Source organism: Mytilus edulis, chromosome 1 (genome assembly GCF_963676685.1).
Source record: "Mytilus edulis chromosome 1, xbMytEdul2.2, whole genome shotgun sequence".
In the NCBI taxonomy this organism is placed as follows: Eukaryota; Metazoa; Mollusca; class Bivalvia; order Mytilida; family Mytilidae; genus Mytilus; species Mytilus edulis.
In genome coordinates, this window is record NC_092344.1 from 36,717,969 (window position 1) to 36,737,563 (window position 19,595).

General features: G+C 31.3%; 2 protein-coding genes across 4 annotated transcripts in view; one reads left to right on the top strand and one right to left on the bottom strand.

Moving 5' to 3' along the window:
- Positions 1-222: 222 nt before the first annotated feature.
- On the bottom strand, positions 223-3,189 carry LOC139512113 (thioredoxin-like protein 4B). 2 transcript variants are annotated; one of them, XM_071299509.1, is made up of 3 exons: positions 3,001-3,189; positions 1,952-2,103; positions 223-534 (listed from the first exon to the last, which is right to left on the bottom strand). In XM_071299509.1, exons 1-3 carry the CDS (start codon positions 3,130-3,132, stop codon positions 369-371), a joined length of 450 nt encoding a protein of 149 aa, XP_071155610.1. In that variant the 5' UTR covers positions 3,133-3,189; the 3' UTR covers positions 223-368. The 2 variants fall into 2 exon arrangements, with proteins under 2 accessions (XP_071155610.1, XP_071155614.1); XM_071299513.1 differs by lacking the exon at positions 3,001-3,189 and adding an exon at positions 2,706-2,782.
- Positions 3,190-3,379: 190 nt separating this feature from the next.
- Positions 3,380-19,595, top strand: part of LOC139512101 (copine-8-like) — a 38,426-nt gene continuing 22,210 nt past the window's right edge. For both annotated transcript variants that reach the window (XM_071299490.1, XM_071299499.1), the window contains exons 1-9: positions 3,380-3,535; positions 6,672-6,759; positions 7,367-7,470; positions 13,392-13,431; positions 14,618-14,694; positions 15,518-15,549; positions 15,820-15,848; positions 17,040-17,143; positions 17,833-17,937. In XM_071299490.1, the coding sequence (XP_071155591.1) occupies positions 3,453-3,535; positions 6,672-6,759; positions 7,367-7,470; positions 13,392-13,431; positions 14,618-14,694; positions 15,518-15,549; positions 15,820-15,848; positions 17,040-17,143; positions 17,833-17,937 (662 nt within the window). In that variant the 5' untranslated portion in view covers positions 3,380-3,452. The remainder of the gene's footprint in view (positions 3,536-6,671; positions 6,760-7,366; positions 7,471-13,391; positions 13,432-14,617; positions 14,695-15,517; positions 15,550-15,819; positions 15,849-17,039; positions 17,144-17,832; positions 17,938-19,595) is intronic.

The following is a 19,595-nucleotide window of genomic DNA, read 5'->3' on the forward strand; positions in this document are numbered from 1 at the left end:
AAATTAGACTGTTGGTTTTCCTTTTGAATGGTTTTACAATAGTTATTTTGGGGCCCTTTATAGCTTGCTATTCAGTGTGAGACAAGGCTCAGTGTTGAAACTGTTTTGACCTATAACGGTTTACTTAACAAAATTTTGACTTTGATGTAGAGATGTCTCATTGGTACTCATACCCCATCTTATAACTATATACATCATAATTATGATAATGAAAATTCATGGTATAATTGGTCCATTTTATTTTTCAGCTTTTTCACTTATGAATACCTGGCTTACATCTCTTCTAAACTTCTATTCACTGACCTGCCAGCAATGGATAATAAACAAATACACAATGTTTGTGAAATATCACATACAGATTGTCAGCTCTATATATCTTTATACACAAGGTCATATTTTGGAATATTTTCTTGATCTAATGGACTTTTGATCATCACTTTGCCCTTCATTGCACCTCTAAAGATCATCTCCACAACATCTATAAAATCTTGTTTAGTTTTAAAACTTCCAATAAATTTGGTGTGATCAGGAGTCCTGTAAAGAAATAATATATTCCAATATCAAATCAATTGTTTCCTCATTAAGGGGGCTCGGGTATAATTTTTTAAATTTTTTTTAAATATGGGATTTGGCTATTTTTCTCTATAAATAAACTTTATCCTATACTTTATAGAAAAAAAAAAAATATTGGGTCACCGTTCATTTAAGCTCACAATAAGATGCATTTTTGTTGAGGTACTTTTTTACCATATCATAAAGTAACAACTAATAAAATTTGTAATGAAAAAAATAATGTTTAAAATTTTGCTGAATTTTTTATACCCACCAGCCTCTTTAAACACAGATATTACATGTAAATCTCTACAGTTGTTTTAAACCATACATTTTATGTGTTTGACCTTTTGACCTTGTCATTTGATTATGAACTATTCATTTTGAATTGTCCTCGGATTTCAGTAATTTTTCTTGTTTTTTATATATATTAGTGCGTTGGTTTTCCTGTTTGAATGCTTTTACACTTGTCGTTTTTAAGGCTCTTTATAGCTTGTTGTTTTTTGTGAGCCTAAGCTCCTTGTTGAATTGTATTACAGTTTGAAAACATCACAATAAACATGATTTATTGAATGTTGTTTGCTAACATATATTTCATTGATATTCAGGACTTTAAAGAGCACATTATAATTTATAAAAGAGCCACCAGAATACAGGACCTGAAATTTGGACCACTAAGGAGAAAATAGCTGGATATTCGTGATCACAAATTTTGCTTTGCCAAAGGCCATTACACACACCCTCAAAGTTTGGTTCAAGGTTTTTTTTTATAGTACATAGATATGGCCTCTCCAGACACAACGCATTAGATTGAATGTTCAACATCAAACCTGAGATGGATTTATATTCATACATTCCACTTAACTAAACAGATATCTCTAGGCACAGGTTTTACTGCCATAAGATTTTTTTACAAAAAAATATAGCAGGAAAATTTAAAACATGCTTTTCATGAGATGACATAGCCACAAAAACACAAACTAGAGGCTCTAAGGAGCTTGTGTTACTCACCTTGGTCTATGTACATATTCAACAAAGGACACTCTCCAAAATTGTAGACGGTAGAAACAAGAATATGTAGTTTGAGTGATCCATCAAAATAATATGGGAGATAACTCAAAATTAAATTAAAACTCAAATTGGACAAACATTTCTAATTCTAATATTATTAGCAATTACCGCAGTCATCATTCATAAAAAAAAACATTTATCATAACTCAGTGATTACTGCTGTTGTCATTCATAAAAACCATTTATCATTTAGATCACTTTAGGCAATATTTCTATTTACCGTAAACCTTTTTCTCTTTTCAAATCAAATAGAAATGCTTTAAGATGGATTAAACAATTATTTTCATGGAACTTGGTTTATCAATATTTTTTATTTCTTAGATCTTACCCCCAATCAACTTTTATATGCTGGGCATTGAAAAAGAAGATAGTTGATGGTATAAGTGAAATGTCAAAGTATCTGGTGTAGACTGGAATACTATCAACATCTACTGTATAAATTGCTGCCATTTTCCTCAACTCTGGAATAAGCTTTGACAACTACAAAGAATAAAAAAAAATCCAAGATTATAGTACATGTATAAGTAAATACACAGCATCATAATACATTTTTAAATACTTCCGGGCAACATGTTGCTAAGGGACTAAGCACAATAATAATATTTAGCTTTCTAAGTATGTACAATATGTAGGATATTCAAATCACATTAATCACATTAAATTATTGTACCAGAACATTTAGACTATTTCATGTATTTCATTCCAATTCAATTCAAACAAAAAACAAAAAAAATAATAATGGAATTGATTGATCCTACAACATTGCTCGATTGACTACTCTCGAAAGAATATATATTATTAAATATATAACATTTTCCATTTAAAACAGTCAATTATCCAAGATTTCTATTTCTTACCCCCAATAAAAAAATGTTTTTCATAGTCTGTAACATTCCTTCATTAATGACTAACATTTAATGGATAATGCATACAGGTGCGACAGTAACTGTGATTGTCTATCAAGGATATAATGATGTAAACGAAGCTCTCAGAAAATCTTGTTATATTTTTTTAAACATTCCCCATAATTTTCCATTTTCAATTTTATTCGATAGATTGTTGAATAATAGAGGTTAATATACTTCATCTGCAGTGTTGTCAACTCTGAAGATATGAGTGAACCCCGCTCCTGACAAGGTCTGTTTGATTTCAATTGACAAGGTTCAACAGTTTTTCCTGGGCGGCTTCAAGGTTGGTTAATGTTCAGACTGTTTAAGTAATAAGGACTTTGAAAATAGTGCATCGTGTAAAATTACCAATCAAACAAGCTTTGAATATTTTATTATGTATGTTGTTTTTTTCTTTTGGCAACAAACCTTGATAATTAATGCACAACAGTCAACACCTGCAAAATACATTTCTGAATATTTTTCTTACTATATGATCCAGTTGCATACACGTGACATCATTTTCCCTGCCAAATCTCAAAACAAGAACCACATCTTCTGTTTTCCTAATGACTTCATCAACCTCCTGTTTTGTGGATAGCTGAGGAATAATAAAACTCATTTCACATCTCTACTTTCTGTTTCTTCTTTCGTTTTACAATCCGTCACTTATATCATTGAAAACAAATTGCCAATTATAAAATTAATTGTGATAGGGTTTATCGAGTAATAGATTTATATGATTGGGAAAATAATGAACAAATAACTTCTTATTTTTTTTTATATTTCGATCATTTTCAAAATAGGAAATGTCATAAATTATAAATTCGGAAATACATATCGCAACCGACAAGAGCTAAAATTAGAATCTTCTACTTCCTGTTTACAAAATTAACTTAAAAATTTCAAAATACTTTTTTACTTCGCATTTAAAGACTAGTCATGGCATACCCACAAGGACAACAATTTCAGGCCGGCTCGTCAGCAGTTCCGTCATCTCAAGTAGAAATCAGTGTATCATGCAGGTAATGAAGGTTATTGATACGGGGGAAAACAGTAACATTTGTGATATTTTTTTAAACATATATTTTTTTTATACTTTCACATGGTTTACATGTACTAAAGCATCTGTCGATAGTTTCAGAATATACATATGTTGGACTTACTATCTTTTATTTTGCTGAACATACATGCCAATTGTTTGTATTTATTTAAAATCTCTCCTGGATCAAGAGGGGCGTGGTACCAAAAAGGCACGTATAAACATTCATGTGAGTTCAGGGTCTAGTGGTTAAGAATCCGGGTCCGTTCGCCCTGATTCACGTTCGCCATACTACGTGTTCGCCCTGATACCTGTTCACCCAGGGTCCATTCGCCCAGATTTATATTTTTTTCTATTTGTTGTCCAGTCGCATAATTTTAAGTATTTGAACAAAATATGTTAAAGTTTGTTTACAAATTGACAGAAAATTTATATTGCCGCAATCATTTTATCATTTTCTCTTTGATTTACAGAGTAGAATTGGTATGTACAATGTATTTCTCTTTATTGATATTTGTTAACAAAATAATTGTATTCAGTCAATCATGAATGTATGCAGTATAACTGAGACTAGGACTGTCTCCGAGTATAATAATGAACTTGTAAATCCGTTTCATGATTTACAGTTCGTACATCATTGTGTTTATTAATTTCAAGCTGAATATTTTATCAAAACAAAACATTTGATTTTTATTAATAATCCATCAAAAGACAAGTATCACAATAATCAGTGATCCGAATTATTTTGTCATTGAACAATTAACGATCCTAAACAAGCCATAAAACTTTTAAATATTTCCCTGTTTCCATAAATTTCAAGAATATATACCATAGAAATATCTGAATAAGTTTTTTCAACTTCAATGCCCTGAATATCAATATTTTTTAGTAGGGCGAACAGACTCTCTGGGCGAACGAACTCAGGGCGAACGTACCCAGGGCGAACATGTTATTAGGGCGAACAATCCCGATACCAGTGGTTAAGTCCACTACTGTAAGTCCTGAGTTCTATTCTCAATCGGGGTGCTTGAAATATCAGTACATCAGAAGGGGGATTTTCACCCTCTTACAATGTACACACATCTCTGGTACCCAAACCAGAGTTTAAAATAGAATTGTTACTTTGGGGGTCTCAGTGTTCTCCCCAGGCCGATATGACGCTGCGGTGCCGCAGCGCCTTCATAATATTTTCGAAGATCCCGCAGCGTCTTAATTGTCCGCTGTCCCTTAATACTTGATCCCGCAGCGTGTTAGTTTTCACATTTTCATTATAAATGTTGGTTAAAATTGTCAAGTTGCTGATCACCGCTGAGAGGTCGGTCAGTGTTACACAATAACTGATAATTAGTTTTACCTGAGCCACGCTCATCTCAGCCTTATCGGACTATCTTATCATGTAATAGCATAAATGATCATCAAGAAGATAGATATTTTTAGAAGAAAATTTAAAAAAAATTAAAACTTCAGTGCAGAAATTGAAGAAACAGATTGCAAATAAGAAAATTGAAAAAAATTCAAACTTCAGTGCAGAAATTGAAGAAATAGATCGCAAATACATTGTTCGAAAAGAAGAATCTATTTTAACACGACCAATGAACGTGATGAATACACGTGATCAATTTGAATACACATTGCTAAAGATATTTACGATGAAAATTATGAATGAGAGTATCTGTAATTGAAAAAAAATAAAATAAACTTTGATTAAAGGTAAAGAGAAGTGATTTTTTTTAATAGAAAGTGAAAAAATGTTACTTGCAAGGTAAATTGTCTCAAACTGTCGTGTTTTTAGAAATAAAATGATCATTGAACATTGATCGTAAAATTCCGTGCGTTGGGAAATATGTGACAATTAACACGGGTACAGAATTGCTGCAGCTTCTATATAATGTCACTAGTTGATAATTTCAATGGTCTTAACTTTAACAAACTTACAAAGTTTCGTTTATATCTACCTGCCAGATATAGGCTTTAACAATATTATAATACACACAGAAGCGTAATGTAAAACTACGGAAACTGGTCAGCTGTTCATTAACATATTTTTGTTTTAAAAGTTGTATACCAAATATGATCAAATATCTTAACCATATTCGATTTTATTAATTCTGAATGAACGTGTTCTCTGCAAATAACAAAAGGGTGACTTCTAAGCAAAAGGCAGATGATGGAAATAGAAGGTTTTTTTTCAGCCTAATGACTTCTAATGAAAAGGGGAATACACCTTCCTCTACACTGTCAGTATAAGCAGATGTCATTGCTTCTCCTAATCCCAACCTAAAGTTTTAGCAAGTGATAACAGCAAGCACCATGTTTCTGGTTTCAATGACAAGTGGCTGACTGAGTTTTTATGGCTTACAAATGTAAAAGGGGGTATAAGCAAAAGTTATTGTGAGAGGGGGTTTTCAACCCTAAAGAGGATAAAGACAAAATTGAGGAACAGACTGTCCAACAAAATAACACTATCTTGAAACATATAACTAGAAGGAGCAGAGAGTAAAGAGATGAATATTTATATTTTGACTTATAAATAACTTTTGTGTTTAAAATCAATTTATTTCATATATAATATTCTTGTAATTCATTATCAAATACTCTGCATTATCAAACACATAACACAAAGCATTATAATTCATATTGCATGTCATGGATTAATGACTGATTGCTTCAGATCACAAAAGTTCACTCTAAAAAATGAGTTACGCGCCCTTGAATTTTGTGTCTTAAAAAAATCCTGGGGAGAACACTGACCGTCTTGGTTGGTCAAAGTTGCTCCTGACTTTGACCTTGATGTCTTTCATTTCTACATGTTATATTCATTTAAATCTTACTGGACAAGATGTATACAATATTAAACTTGCATGTATTGATAGAACGGAAGGAATGCAGTCTTCAGAAACATTCTACCATGATATACAAGTGCAAACATCTGTAACTTCTTCTTCTTTTGACATTACCTTAATCTATCTTGACAATACCAAAGAGAAGGAAAATTTGCACCAAAAGAAGATACTGTTACAGCTATGATTATGTTGAGTCCACATGTGCCATGTGTGCAGAGGCTATTGTTTCACTGTCCTCCTTATGAATGTAACTGTTACATTGTATGATCTTTTCAGGAGTTTAAGAGATTGTGATATGCTGTCCAAGTCTGATCCAATGGTTGTAGTATTTTGTAAAGATTCAAAATCAGATCAGTACTATGAAGTAAGTTTTTTCTATTCTTAAAGGTTGATATCATATATATAATTGATACATACACTTGTAGTGAGTCTTGTACTATTGTACATATATATTATAGTTAAAGTATGTGTAAATATTTTTTTTATTATAACAAAGGCCATAATGAAATAAAACACAGTAATAATTAACGTAGTTTAATGATTGCTTACCAAACTTAGTATATCTGTTGACTGTTGCTATGAAACAATACCATCTATCAATCATATAGTAAACATTGTGTCTTTCAAAAGCTTTAATATATATAGTGTCAATATGGTAATGTAAAAAAAAGTGCAATTCCAAAAAATGCTAGATCAATTTAATCCTATTTTCCACAAAAGAATAATAAATGGTTTGCTGTAAAATTGTTTTTCCTTGTTATACATGATATTTGATTATTTATGGTCTTTCCAAAGTATCAACTTTACTTCTTGGTATGTATTTAGTGCACTTGCACTTTCTATCAGAAAAAAATAATGCTGAATTTGTTAATTCCAATAGGTTGGTTTTTGAACTATCAAAATAATTTATTGGAAAAATTGATATGATTGAACTACTTGATTGTATTTTTATGTTTTAATATCTTTTTCAGTTTGGAAGGTCAGAGGTCATTCAGGATAACTTGAATCCAGATTTTGTGAAGAAGTTTGTGATGAATTATTTTTTTGAGGAAAGTCAAAAACTAAAATTTGAAGTGTAAGGAAATATTCATGTTAATACAGTTAGCTAAGAAAAGAGGAGAGGAGGTACTGTTTCATGTAGCCTTTAGTCACTCTCAATGTATAACTTATTAAAGAAATAATGTGTGTTTGGTATTGGATGACACAATTTTGTAGAAGATTTCTTTTCTCCCAAAATATTTGTTTATTGTAAATGTATACTACAAACCTTGTCTTTATTGTACATGTATACTACAAAGCTTGTCTGTATTGTACATGTATACTACAAACCTTGTCTTTATTGAAACAAAACAAACATGGATTTCTCATTATCTGTAACATCACATTTTTGTACATACTAAGATGGTATTAATAATTTGTAACTTTTTATATGACCGCAAAAAAATTTGCGGTGCTATATTGGTATCACGTCGTTGTTCGAAGACGGATGGTTTCGGGATAATAAGTTTAGTATAAGTAAATAGAAATTAATAAAATTTTAATACAATGTTTATAACCACAAAAGGAAGGTTCAGATTGATTTTTTGGGGGTTACGGTCCCTTCGGTTTAGGAATTAGGTGCCCAAAGGGGCCCAAAACATACATTTATCTATTTTTAGGACAATAAGTTGTGTATAAGTATTTCAATTACTCTGAAATTGTACCACAATGTTCTTACCATTAAGTAGAAGGTTAGGATTTATTTAAAGGGTTATGGGGCAAACAATCTAGGAATTAAGGGCCAAAAAGGGGTCAAAAACAAACATTTTTGAAGTTTTGGGACAATAACTTATGTTTAACTGTATGAGTATGGATCTGTCTGACATTGTACCACAAGGTTCCATTCATAAATGAAGGAAAGGCTTGGTGTCAGTTTAGGGTTAGTATTCCTGAACATTTTGAAATAAGGGGCCAAAAAAAGGGTAAAAAAGAAGCATTTTTTTCTAGTTTACAGACAATAACTTGTGTTTAAGTGTATGGATCTCTCTGAAATTATACTTCAAGGTTTTTAAAAAGGAAAGGCTGAAATTGAGTCTTGGGGTTCTTGCTCCAAGGGGGGTTTCAATAAGTGAGGGGCCAAAAAAAGGTCCCAAATAAGCATTTTTCTAGTTTTCAGTCAATAACTTGTGTTTAAGTGTATAAATATCTCGTTATACCACAAGTTTCAATACTTCAAAGGATGTTTATAAGGGGTAATGGATCAAATCATTAAGCAATTGGGGGCAAAAAAAAAGAGGGAAAACAAGGGTTTTTCTTGTTATAGAACAATTTAGAAAATTTAAAAGTAGTGTAAGGGAGGTAATCCAATTCCAATTAAAATTTAAAGAATACTATTTTATATATGTTTGATTACTTGATTACCTCCCTTACACTGCTTGAAAATTATGTTAAAGACCGGGGTTAGGGTATAAAAGGGAGACAATTCATGAAAATATGATTTTATTCAAATATTGGGCAGGGTTAAGAATTGAGAAGCATTTTTCAAAATTAATTCAAAAATTGCTATCTTCTTTACTTTTAAACTTGTACAGTTGTCAGAACATAAATAATGGTCAGTTAAGACCAAAAATTGAGAAAATAAAATAACTCACAATAAAGATATTTTAAATAAAAATCCTGAAGCACAGCTATTTTTCAAATTCAAATTCCTGTGATTGACAAGTAGGAGGAGATATCCATGACAACAACTTTCTGTTTATGTTTACAACGGAAGTAGCATGCTACATGTGGCTTTATTATCTATAATCTAATGCATGCATTTGTGAAATGAAAATCTACTTACTAATTGCAGGGAATCATTCAATTATAAAATCCTTTCAAAGCTTCAGAATATAGATAGTCTTTTAATCTGTTGTGCCAACTAATAAAAATGTTATATCCCAAACAAATGTCACTTTTATAAATTAATGTAACTATTCCCAGAGGTGGCCCATATAAGAAATATTTTCAGGATTTGGATGCCACTCTCTTACTAATTTTAGGACACAATTAGGCATAATATCTCTTTTATGCCATGTGTAATTTTTAAATTTAGGGTCTCTTTCAAGAGCAGCTTGTTTTCGTAATAAATATCTGTCATCCTTCCAAGCTTCACGGTGAAACATCATTGTCCAGAAATATTTGTAGTTTTCTTTTCGCAAACTATGATTTCTTTGATGTCTCCCTTGAGGTTCACTTTCCCACCACATTTGTCTGTTGTTTTCACTAGTAATACAAGGTTTGCAAAAACAAAAGGGGCATTCCTCACATTCTTGGTCTTGTTCTATGCGGAATTGGTTTTCCTCAATTCCAGCTTCTATCTCCTCCTGTTCATTGTCACTAGTTTGTGTGGACATAGTTGCAACTTGTGCAATCTCATTATTACTATCTACTAACTTTACATCCCAATTGTAATATCCAAATAAACTGTAAATAGTTTCCTTTTGTTCTTCAGTGACAAGAAGTGCTATTTTCTCCATTTTGTCAAGTCTATATTTTATATCTAATTTACAGGACTTTCTTTTATCAAACTGTAGCAATAAAACAACAATATTTTTCCCTCCAAATCTTAGCATCAAATACCTTGGATATCATATTCCCAGTGTTTTACACACCTCATATTATAATAAGGTACTTACAGGAGAGATTGCATTCATATTTTATGTTTTACACGAGAAGATTTTACATACGGGATAAAAACTGACATAATGATTATTTTTAAAAAATATCAAACATGCTTTTGTACAACATTATGTCTGTAATGCTTTGAAAATTAAGTCCAGTACTCCTTTAGAGTCCCCTTTCAAATTGAGGGAGGCTATCAATAAGGACAGTGCATGTTTCATAATTTGTTTAATTCTTACTGTCCCCAATCCCTATAATTCCATATTTAAAAATGTCAATTGCTATAATGTAATTATTAAATTGTTATATCCATAATATTATTACTTAGGATTTGTAGATAAAAATATAAATAAAACAAACCCCTGCCATGGTCCAAAATGTCCTAGACTGGGTCAAATTTTAAGACTGTTTACATATAGATCATGTAGATAATCTTCTAGATGTATAATATTATTTTGCATCAGTTACTTTTAGTATTCTGGTATTATTCACTTGCTATTGAAAATGGAAAAAGAAACAAAACGACCACCTTGCTTCAAAATTTCTGTTCCTGGAGATAACAGTAAAAAGCAATTAGTACTTTCAAAGTTACAAAAAGTTCGGACTATACTTGTACAGCAACTAAATCACCCTGTAAATAATGCTGACATCTTAGAGAAGGTCTTAGACTATTTTCTTCTTGACCATAATGGACAGTCCTCAAAGTCTGATATGACAACATTAGATTTAAATACCTACATCCAGGTGCAGAAAAAAGATGTCGATCAAAAATTATTCCTAACGGCAGAAACATCACTACAGAAAATCATCAAAGTTGTAGAAAACCACTCTTCCATTTGCAATGGACATTTCAGTATAAAGAAGTTGACACCAAAAGGACATGTAGCTGCAGTGCGTTTTAATTGTGACACTGATAAACACCATTCCATGTTATGGTCATCGTCTCCTTATTTACCTAACGGTGAATACCTTGCAAACTTGAGGACATTTCACGGATATACTTGTAGCGGAATGTTACCAGTGCACTACAACAGATTTGCTAATGCTGCTAAAATAGGACATATCAACAAACAAAAACAGCAATACATGTTTCAAAGATACAAAAATCATATTGAACAGCAATACAATGAAAGTATTGAGTCAGCAGTACTAGAAGAAATTGGAATGTACGATGAATTGACAGGAATTAACATAATAACAGATGCTCGACATGGCTGGCGTAAAAATGCAAAAGACAGCAGTGTTGTTGCCATAGGAGAAAAAATCCACAAAGTTCTCAAATGTGAACATGTTACAAAATCTGATGATTCTGTATCACAGCGCCATGAAAAATTGGGAACACAACGAATCTACCATTACTTGGAAGAGCAAGACGTTCAAGTTAATGTACATTCTCATGACCGAAATTTGAGTATTAACAAGCTGGTAAAAGACACAGGAATTATTACAAATCAGAACGATCCATGGCATGCCATCAAAAAGGTTAAAGTTGCAATGAAAAGAGTATCTGCGGGACCAAAATATTTAAAAGAAAAGTCCTGGTCTGCTCAACTAGAGGACAAGGTGGAATCAGTTGCCACACATTTTCATTGGGCTGTTAGAAACTGTGAAGAAAATCCAAAGGAATTAAAGGATGTATTACTAAATATTGTGGAACATTATAAGAACAACCACCAGAAGTGTCATCCTGATTCACGATGTAAGCGTGATACAAATTACGAACCTAAGCGGATAATTATTTCAATACCAATTGCTGAAAAACTTCTCCTAGGTGTTATTCGGAAATCTACAATTTACACCCACCCTGAGGATTATGTGTTAGCCAAAGATACATGTTATGTTGAGAGCTTTAACAATACTATGAACATGTTCCAAGATAAAAGAATTGCTTTTAGTAATGACAATTACCAAGCTAGAAGTCAGTTGGCAGTTTGTCATTGGAATGAAAATGTTGATCGCGATTTCACATCAATCTGGAACCCAAACCGTAGAAATGCTCCAAGAAGTAACATTGGCAAAAAGAACTATAAGCCTCCAACTTATAATTACAGACAAAGTATTTGGGCTAGGCAAATAAATTCATTTTATTAGAGAAAAAATAGAGAGAAATTAATATTCATTCATCATCTTTATTATGAAGTAAATATTTTTATCTAAATATCAATTCATGGGATGCAACTTTAAATTTTTGTCTCATTTATAAAACATTTAATATTTCTTATTGGATACAGTGACATTGTGTTTCTATCTTGTATATATACATTAATTGGATTTTCATGAGATAAAATCTGTGTGTAAGTTTTATAGTTTTTTCATATTTTCTCTTATCACAGCATGCAGTCAGTAACATGTGCTTCTATTTACACAACAAGAAAATTCACTAAAAATAATCTGTTTCTTATCTTAGCACTGCCCATATCCAAATAGGCTTAATTGCTGTAGGGGTGTAAAATTTTCTAGGTCATCCCCGGTCTTTAAAGGAAGTGATAATTGTCTTCAGATGTGTAGCTGTAAATTTATTTTTAGAAGTTACTGTTAATTAATATTAATTTAAGCCATGACTGTAAGTTATTTTATATTTAGATATTTTATGATGTATTTAAATGAGTAGTTATTGTTGCCAACTTAATTAGAAATTTGAAATGAGATTATTTTTGGAATACGGGATTGGGGGAGGTGAAAAAAAATAGGGAGGGGTGGGGGGGGAAATTTTATCATTTCAGATTATAATTTTTTTTTTAAGTTCATTAGACCACATTCATTCTGTGTCAACTATTTAATCACAATCCAAATTCAGAGCTGTATCAAGTTTGAATGTTGTGTCCATACTTGCCCCAACTGTTTAGGGTACGACCTCTGCGGTCAGGTAAAGCTGCGCCCTGCGCAGCATCTGGTTATAAGAGGTTTTGCCAACCAAAACAACAGGTTCAACTCAACATTTATCTTTTCCCTTAATTTATAGTTAATGGATATACAATGTACATGTGTATTTTTACTGATTAGTGTCTTTAAGAACCCTTTTCTTTTTCTATCACTTTTTAGCTTTTACAATCAATTGTAAATTTTAAAAAAATTGTGTGATTCAAATAGATTTGATTTGTAAAGTATATATATTGGTTTCTTTTCATAGAAAATGGATATTAACTAGAAAAGTAATTAACACAAAAATAATTTCGAGGAAAATGAAGTTAAACAAAACAAAAAGACTTGATGGAAAAAAAAACCTGGGTGAAGGAATGTTTATAAAGGGACATGATTTAAAAAGCAATGATTCAGACTAAATTATTGATATATATTGTCATGATTGTAAGAAATACATGGTAAACATATTTTTAAAATGTTCATTATTTTCAGATATGATGTAGATGCCAAAACAGCTAGACTTGATGCACATGTAAGTTATAAAGAATGAATGAAAACTTCAGGAGCATTGAAAGTACATTTGACTGTTACAAACAATTGTTTTATCAAGCCAAAATGCATGAAATATTTGCTACTGAACATAAAGGAAGCAACAATCAATATTAACACATTTAATCAGATTGGTCAATTTCAATTTCTGATCTGTAAAAATTGTTGTAGTATTTGATGTCCCCCAAAATTGAGACAAAAACTCATTTGTTATGATGAACCTTAAAGGTGCAAGCCGCAATTGGTGCATATGGTCGAACTCAGATCTTTATGGAAATGGGGGAAAGGTTTAAGGGGATGATCTGTTTTGTCGTTTAGGTGTCTGCTATCTTACTTCTTTAATTTATTTGTGACATTTCGATATTTGCCCAAAACATCAGAATTTCAAAGCATTTGATATTTTAATGGCATGTTTAAAGCCAGAAGACACAGAAAATTCTACTGCTAAATCAATTATGTAATACCATTTTTTTTTATAGTTTCAATTAATACTTAGTTGTAATTTAAAAGCAATGATTCAGACTAAATCATATATATATATATATATTGTCATGATTGTAAGAAATACATGTTTGTTTCTCTGTCCCATATTTTCTCCCATTTATCTGTTTATTTATTGTAACCCTGTCGTGTAATGTTGTCATTTTAATGTTATAATTAACACTGCCATTAAAGCGGGAGGTTTGGCATGCCACAAAACCAGGTTCAACCCACCATTTATTCATAAAATGAACTGTACCAAGTCAGGAAAATGGCCATTGTAACCTTATAGTTCGTTTCTGTGTGTGTTACATTTCGCTGATGTGTCTCTGTTGTGTCGTAGTTCTCTTATATTTGATACGTTTCCCTCAGTTTTAGTTTGTAACCCGGATTTGTTTTTTCTCTATCGATTTATTAATTTTGAACAGCAGTGTACTACTGTTGCCTTTATTTGTAACATTTCTTTCTCAACTTTAAATAATACTCAAAGCCTTCTAGCTTCTTTATTAATGCTACTTATTCCTCTCATCAGAGATGTTTGGATGAGAAGAATTTTGGGTCAGTATATAAATTTAGAGAATACGATATAAGGCATTACAGTATAAGATATTGGTTGAAAGGTTAATTGTGCTGAACTGAACAAAACTTTGCAAGAAGAGGTTACAATAATGAATGCCTTTTTTTTTTAGGATTTTATAGGAAGAATAGAAGTGTCATTAGGAGAAATTGTTGGATCACCAAATGGAGTTATGAAGCGACCACTCAAGTAAGCAATACTATAAGTAGTGGTTCATTTCATTTAATCATATTTTATTTGTTTTTGCATATAACAAAAATAATCAGACACAAGTTATCACAACTAAAATAATCCTCTCCTAAATATACTGAGTTATAATATATAAATATAAAGACATACAACAACAACATTTGATAATCATAAATTTATACAATAGTTATAGAAAAAAGAAAGTTCACAAATTCCCAAATGAAGTATTTGCTCCAAAGAAAATCTGTATTTCTTTACTCTAACAGTGAAGTCATAAACGCCACAATGGAAAAGTAATTGTTGTATGCGTCAAAAGTTCAAGCGGCCAGGTCAGCCGGGATTAGCGATAAGGTGTATTAAAGTTTTTAATATACTGTGGATTCATTTATTTATGTGGGTATCAATTTTTGTGGATTGAGAAAAACTTGCATTTTCATGGAAATTATAGTTTTAGGTTTTTGAAATCTCTGCATACAAATATACAGATATTTTGTTTTATTACGTCAAAATTTTACGGGAACCTGTTTGATACCCAGTAATGGCGGACAAATAGCGATAAGGTGTATATTTGGTATGTGGTCCAATTTCAATATCTGCATTGGGATTTCAAACATATAATGATCTGCCCTTGTTGTTTTCCTTAGTAGAGTTATGTCCCTTGGAAATATTAAATTTATGAAAAATAGTCTTGTTAACGCTTCCAAAAAAAGTGTTTTATTTAGTTATTGTCCTTCTACCTTGGAAAGATAAAACATTTGTAATGGGGGTGTTTTTGGAACTCTGTTTATTTATTTATTTTCAATATAGAATTCATATTTTATAGGGGACCAGTTGCAAAGAATGGAGACATTATCAGTAAGTTGAGTTATCATTGTAATTTTAAATTTCATGTCACAAATAATTTATGAGAGAAACGTTTGATTTCATTACTGTTTATGGATCTAACCTGTTCTTAAGATTTCTTTTTCATATTTTCTTATCCCTGATTCTGATCTTTCATAAACACCAATTTTACACGAAAGGCAATTTAACCTTGATCTTGATACTAGTGGGGAGGGGTAACTTTGCCAAAATTTCCCACATGATAATAAATGTGCTATTGTATGTTTTATTTTTTATTTTCAGTTCGAGCAGAAGAAATGAGCAACTGCAAAGTGAGTTTTACCTTAAAGGATATTCATAATAAAGCTGCGTAGACTCTGACAAATTGGCAACCTCAGATCTTATGAAATTATCTACAGTTTTACTGTTCTTCTTTATGAATATTCTATTAAAGTAGGGCATTTTCGAAGAGTAAAAAATACTGCATCTTGACCGGTATTGCATTCTATAGTTTCTCCTTAAAGTTGGTTACACATTAGAGAAGTTCTGAGTAAAAGAATATTTGCACCCAAGCGAACAGAAGATAAACAAGATGACAGAAATAGGTATCACATCCTTACTACTGATATTAGCGATGCATGTTTTGAACAAGGTGTTATGAATGTTACTGTAAAATTTGATACTATCTTATAAAACATAAAAAAGGGTTATTGCACAAAAATTAATGAAAATTGTCCCTTGCAGTATATCATATTGCACTTGCAAGCTTTTGCATTTTAATATACTGATCTGGACAATATTCCTAAATATTAGTTCAACTACTCTATGATGTTGTCATACTGGTAATTGTTATTTAATATAGCATGACTGGTTGAAAGAGAAATACTGATGACTGTGCATTCATTAACATACTTCCAAATTATATCTTATTAACTTTTTATACCCCTGCTTAAAAAAAGTTGGGGTATACTGTTTCACCTCTGTCTGTTCATCCCATCTGTCCTTCAGTCCATCCATCTGTCCTTCAGTATTCAGTTTGTCCCATGAATATTTTTCGTCAGATCTTTCTCAGTAACTACATCACAAGGATTTCTGAAATTTGGTTTCAGGGTATATATAAGTCGGCTATACCGAGTGATGAGATTTCAGATTCATCACTCAACAACTTCCTGATTACCGAACATTGGTATAATTAACACGTGATAGTCAAGTTGAAAATTTTCATCACATTTTTCTCAGGAACTACAATACAATGATTTCTGAAAATTGGTTTCAGGTTGTATATAAGTCAGCTTCACTGTGTGATGTGTTTTTAGATTTATCACTCAACAACTTCCTGTTTACCGAAATATTTGGGCAGGGGTATATTCAGTGAGCAGTAGCTCACACTTTCACTTGGTCTGCTTGTATCACATACTAAACAAACATTTGATAATTAGTTTTTATTAGCTTTCTATTGACAAGTTTTTGTTGTGATATAGAAACTAACAGTAAATGCCTAAAAAAAAAAATTTTTTTAACAGGAAATCATCACCCTACAGTTTAAAGCTAACAAATTAGACAAAAAAGATTTCTTTGGGAAATCAGATCCCTACTTAGAATTTCAAAGATCAAATGAGGATGGCAGGTAGGTTTTTAAATATATAAGAATATGAGTCTTGTAATGATCCAATCGGTTTTAACCGTCATGCAATTATAAAATGAGTCATTTATTAAATTATCTAGATTTTATTTTTCAATGTTAACTAAATGTAAGTGTATTTTCCCTATTAACCCAGACAGACAATAATTTTTAAGGTGTACCTGAATTTTTTTAATTCTTTTTGATCAAGGACTGTTAAAGTCAGACTTTGTCCTGTCATAACCAGTAAAAAACTTTATTTTAATGATTCACCTTCTTGCTGACCTTTATTTTGTTCAGCATGTTAGTGGAAATATATTGTTTTATTTGCTTATAAATAAAATTTCAAAAGTTAGTTATGCATAGAAATTATTCAAGTATGCCTTTCTGAGATGTTTTAATGTATAAATTGAACGACCCTTACCAGTAAAATAAACAATTTTATACTTCAGTCTCCTTTTATCTCTCATTAACATTTGATGATTTATATACACAGTATACAAATATGCATTATATTTTGTGTTTGTATCTATTTATATATTATATACCACTTTTCTATGTTTAAACTTTTACGGTGTAAATGATCTTTAATGAATAAGTCTTGAAAATTATTTTGAGTATGCACAAGGAAGCTGTTAGCTGATAATAATTTGTTTTTCTTATAAAATATTGGTACTTTTAATCTTTTGTTGTAGTTTCACTGTTGTTCATCGAACAGAAGTAATTAAAAACTCATTAAACCCAACATGGCAGCCGTTTACTGTACCAGTGAAGACAATATGTAATGGAGATCATGCGAGGTATAGATAAAAAAAAAATTTCATTACCTGGTATATAGAAATTGTAAGTTGTGTGCAAGACCTCTATTTTTTATTAGTTTCTAACAAATTTAATCTTAAAAATTATAATATGTCGACATATTTTTACAGTTAAAAATTATAATAAAAATTACAGGTGATTTTTTTAGAAATGTAGGATTTGTACATCCAAAAACATTTGTAATTATGGCCAAAGTACTATAATTATTTATGAAAAACTATGGCAAATATGTAAAGATGTTTAAAAAAGAGACAATAAAATTGCTAAATGAAGAATAAACTAGAGGCTCTAAAGAGCCTGTGTCGCTCACCTTGGTCTATATATATATATGTGAATATTAAAGGAAGCAGATGGATTCTTGACAAAATTGTGTTTTGGTGATGGTGATGTGTTTGTACATCTTACTTTACTGAACATTCTTGCTGCTTAAATTATCTCTATCTATAATTAACTTGGCCCATTAGTTTCAGTGGAAAATGTTAGTAAAAATTTACAAATTTTACGAAAAATGGTTAAAAATTGACTATAAAGGGCAATAACTCCTAAAGGGGTCAACTGACCATTTCAGTCATGTTGACTTATTTGTAAATCTTACTTTGCTGAACATTATTGCTGTTTATAAATTATCTCTATCTATAATAATATTAAAGATAATACCCAAAAAGAGCAAAATTTCCTTAAAATTACTAATTCAGGGCCAGCAACCCAACAACGGGTTGTCCGATTCATCTGAAAATTTCAGGGCAGATAGATCTTGAACTAATAAACAATTTTACCCCTTGTCAGATTTTCTCTAAATGCTTTGGGTTTTGAGTTATAAGCCAAAAACTGCATGTTACCCCATGTTCTATTTTTAGCCATGGCGGCCATCTTGGTTTGATGGCAGGGTCATCGGACACATTTTTCAAACTACTAACCCAAAAGATGATTGTGGCCAAGTTTGGATTAATTTGGCCCAGTAGTTTCAGAGGAGAAGATTTTTGTAAAATATTACTAAGATTTTCGAAAAATGGTTAAAAATTGACAATAAAGGGCAATAACTCCTAAAGGGGTCAACTGACCATTTCAGTCATGTTGACTTATTTGTAAATATTACTTTGCTGAACATTATTGCTGTTTACAGTTTATCTCTATCTATAATAATATTCAAGATAATAACCAAAAACAGCAAAATTTCCTTAAAATTACTAATTCAGGGGCAGCAACCCAACAACGGGTTATCCGATTCATCTGAAAATTTCAGGGCAGATAGATTTTCACCTGTTTTTTAAACTTGATACCCCAATGATGATTGTGGCCAAGTTTGGTTTAATTTGGCCCAGTAGTTTCAGAGGAGAAGAATTTTGTAAAAGTTAACGTTGACAACGGATGCCGGACGCCGGACGCCAAGTGATGAGAAAAGATCACTTGGCCTTTTAGGCTAAAAAGGAACAACATCATGGCTAAAGAGGAAATGTGAAGAAAAGAAAAACAACAGCTAACAAAACGCTACATGGAAAAATGGAAGACAGAGCATGCATGAACCTATTCAAAAACTTAGTTTTTCTCAAGTGCCCAGGTCCATAAACTGAACCATCTTCATTTAAGTTAATGTTAAAATTAGAATGAGACAACTAACACATACAAAATGGTGTTAATG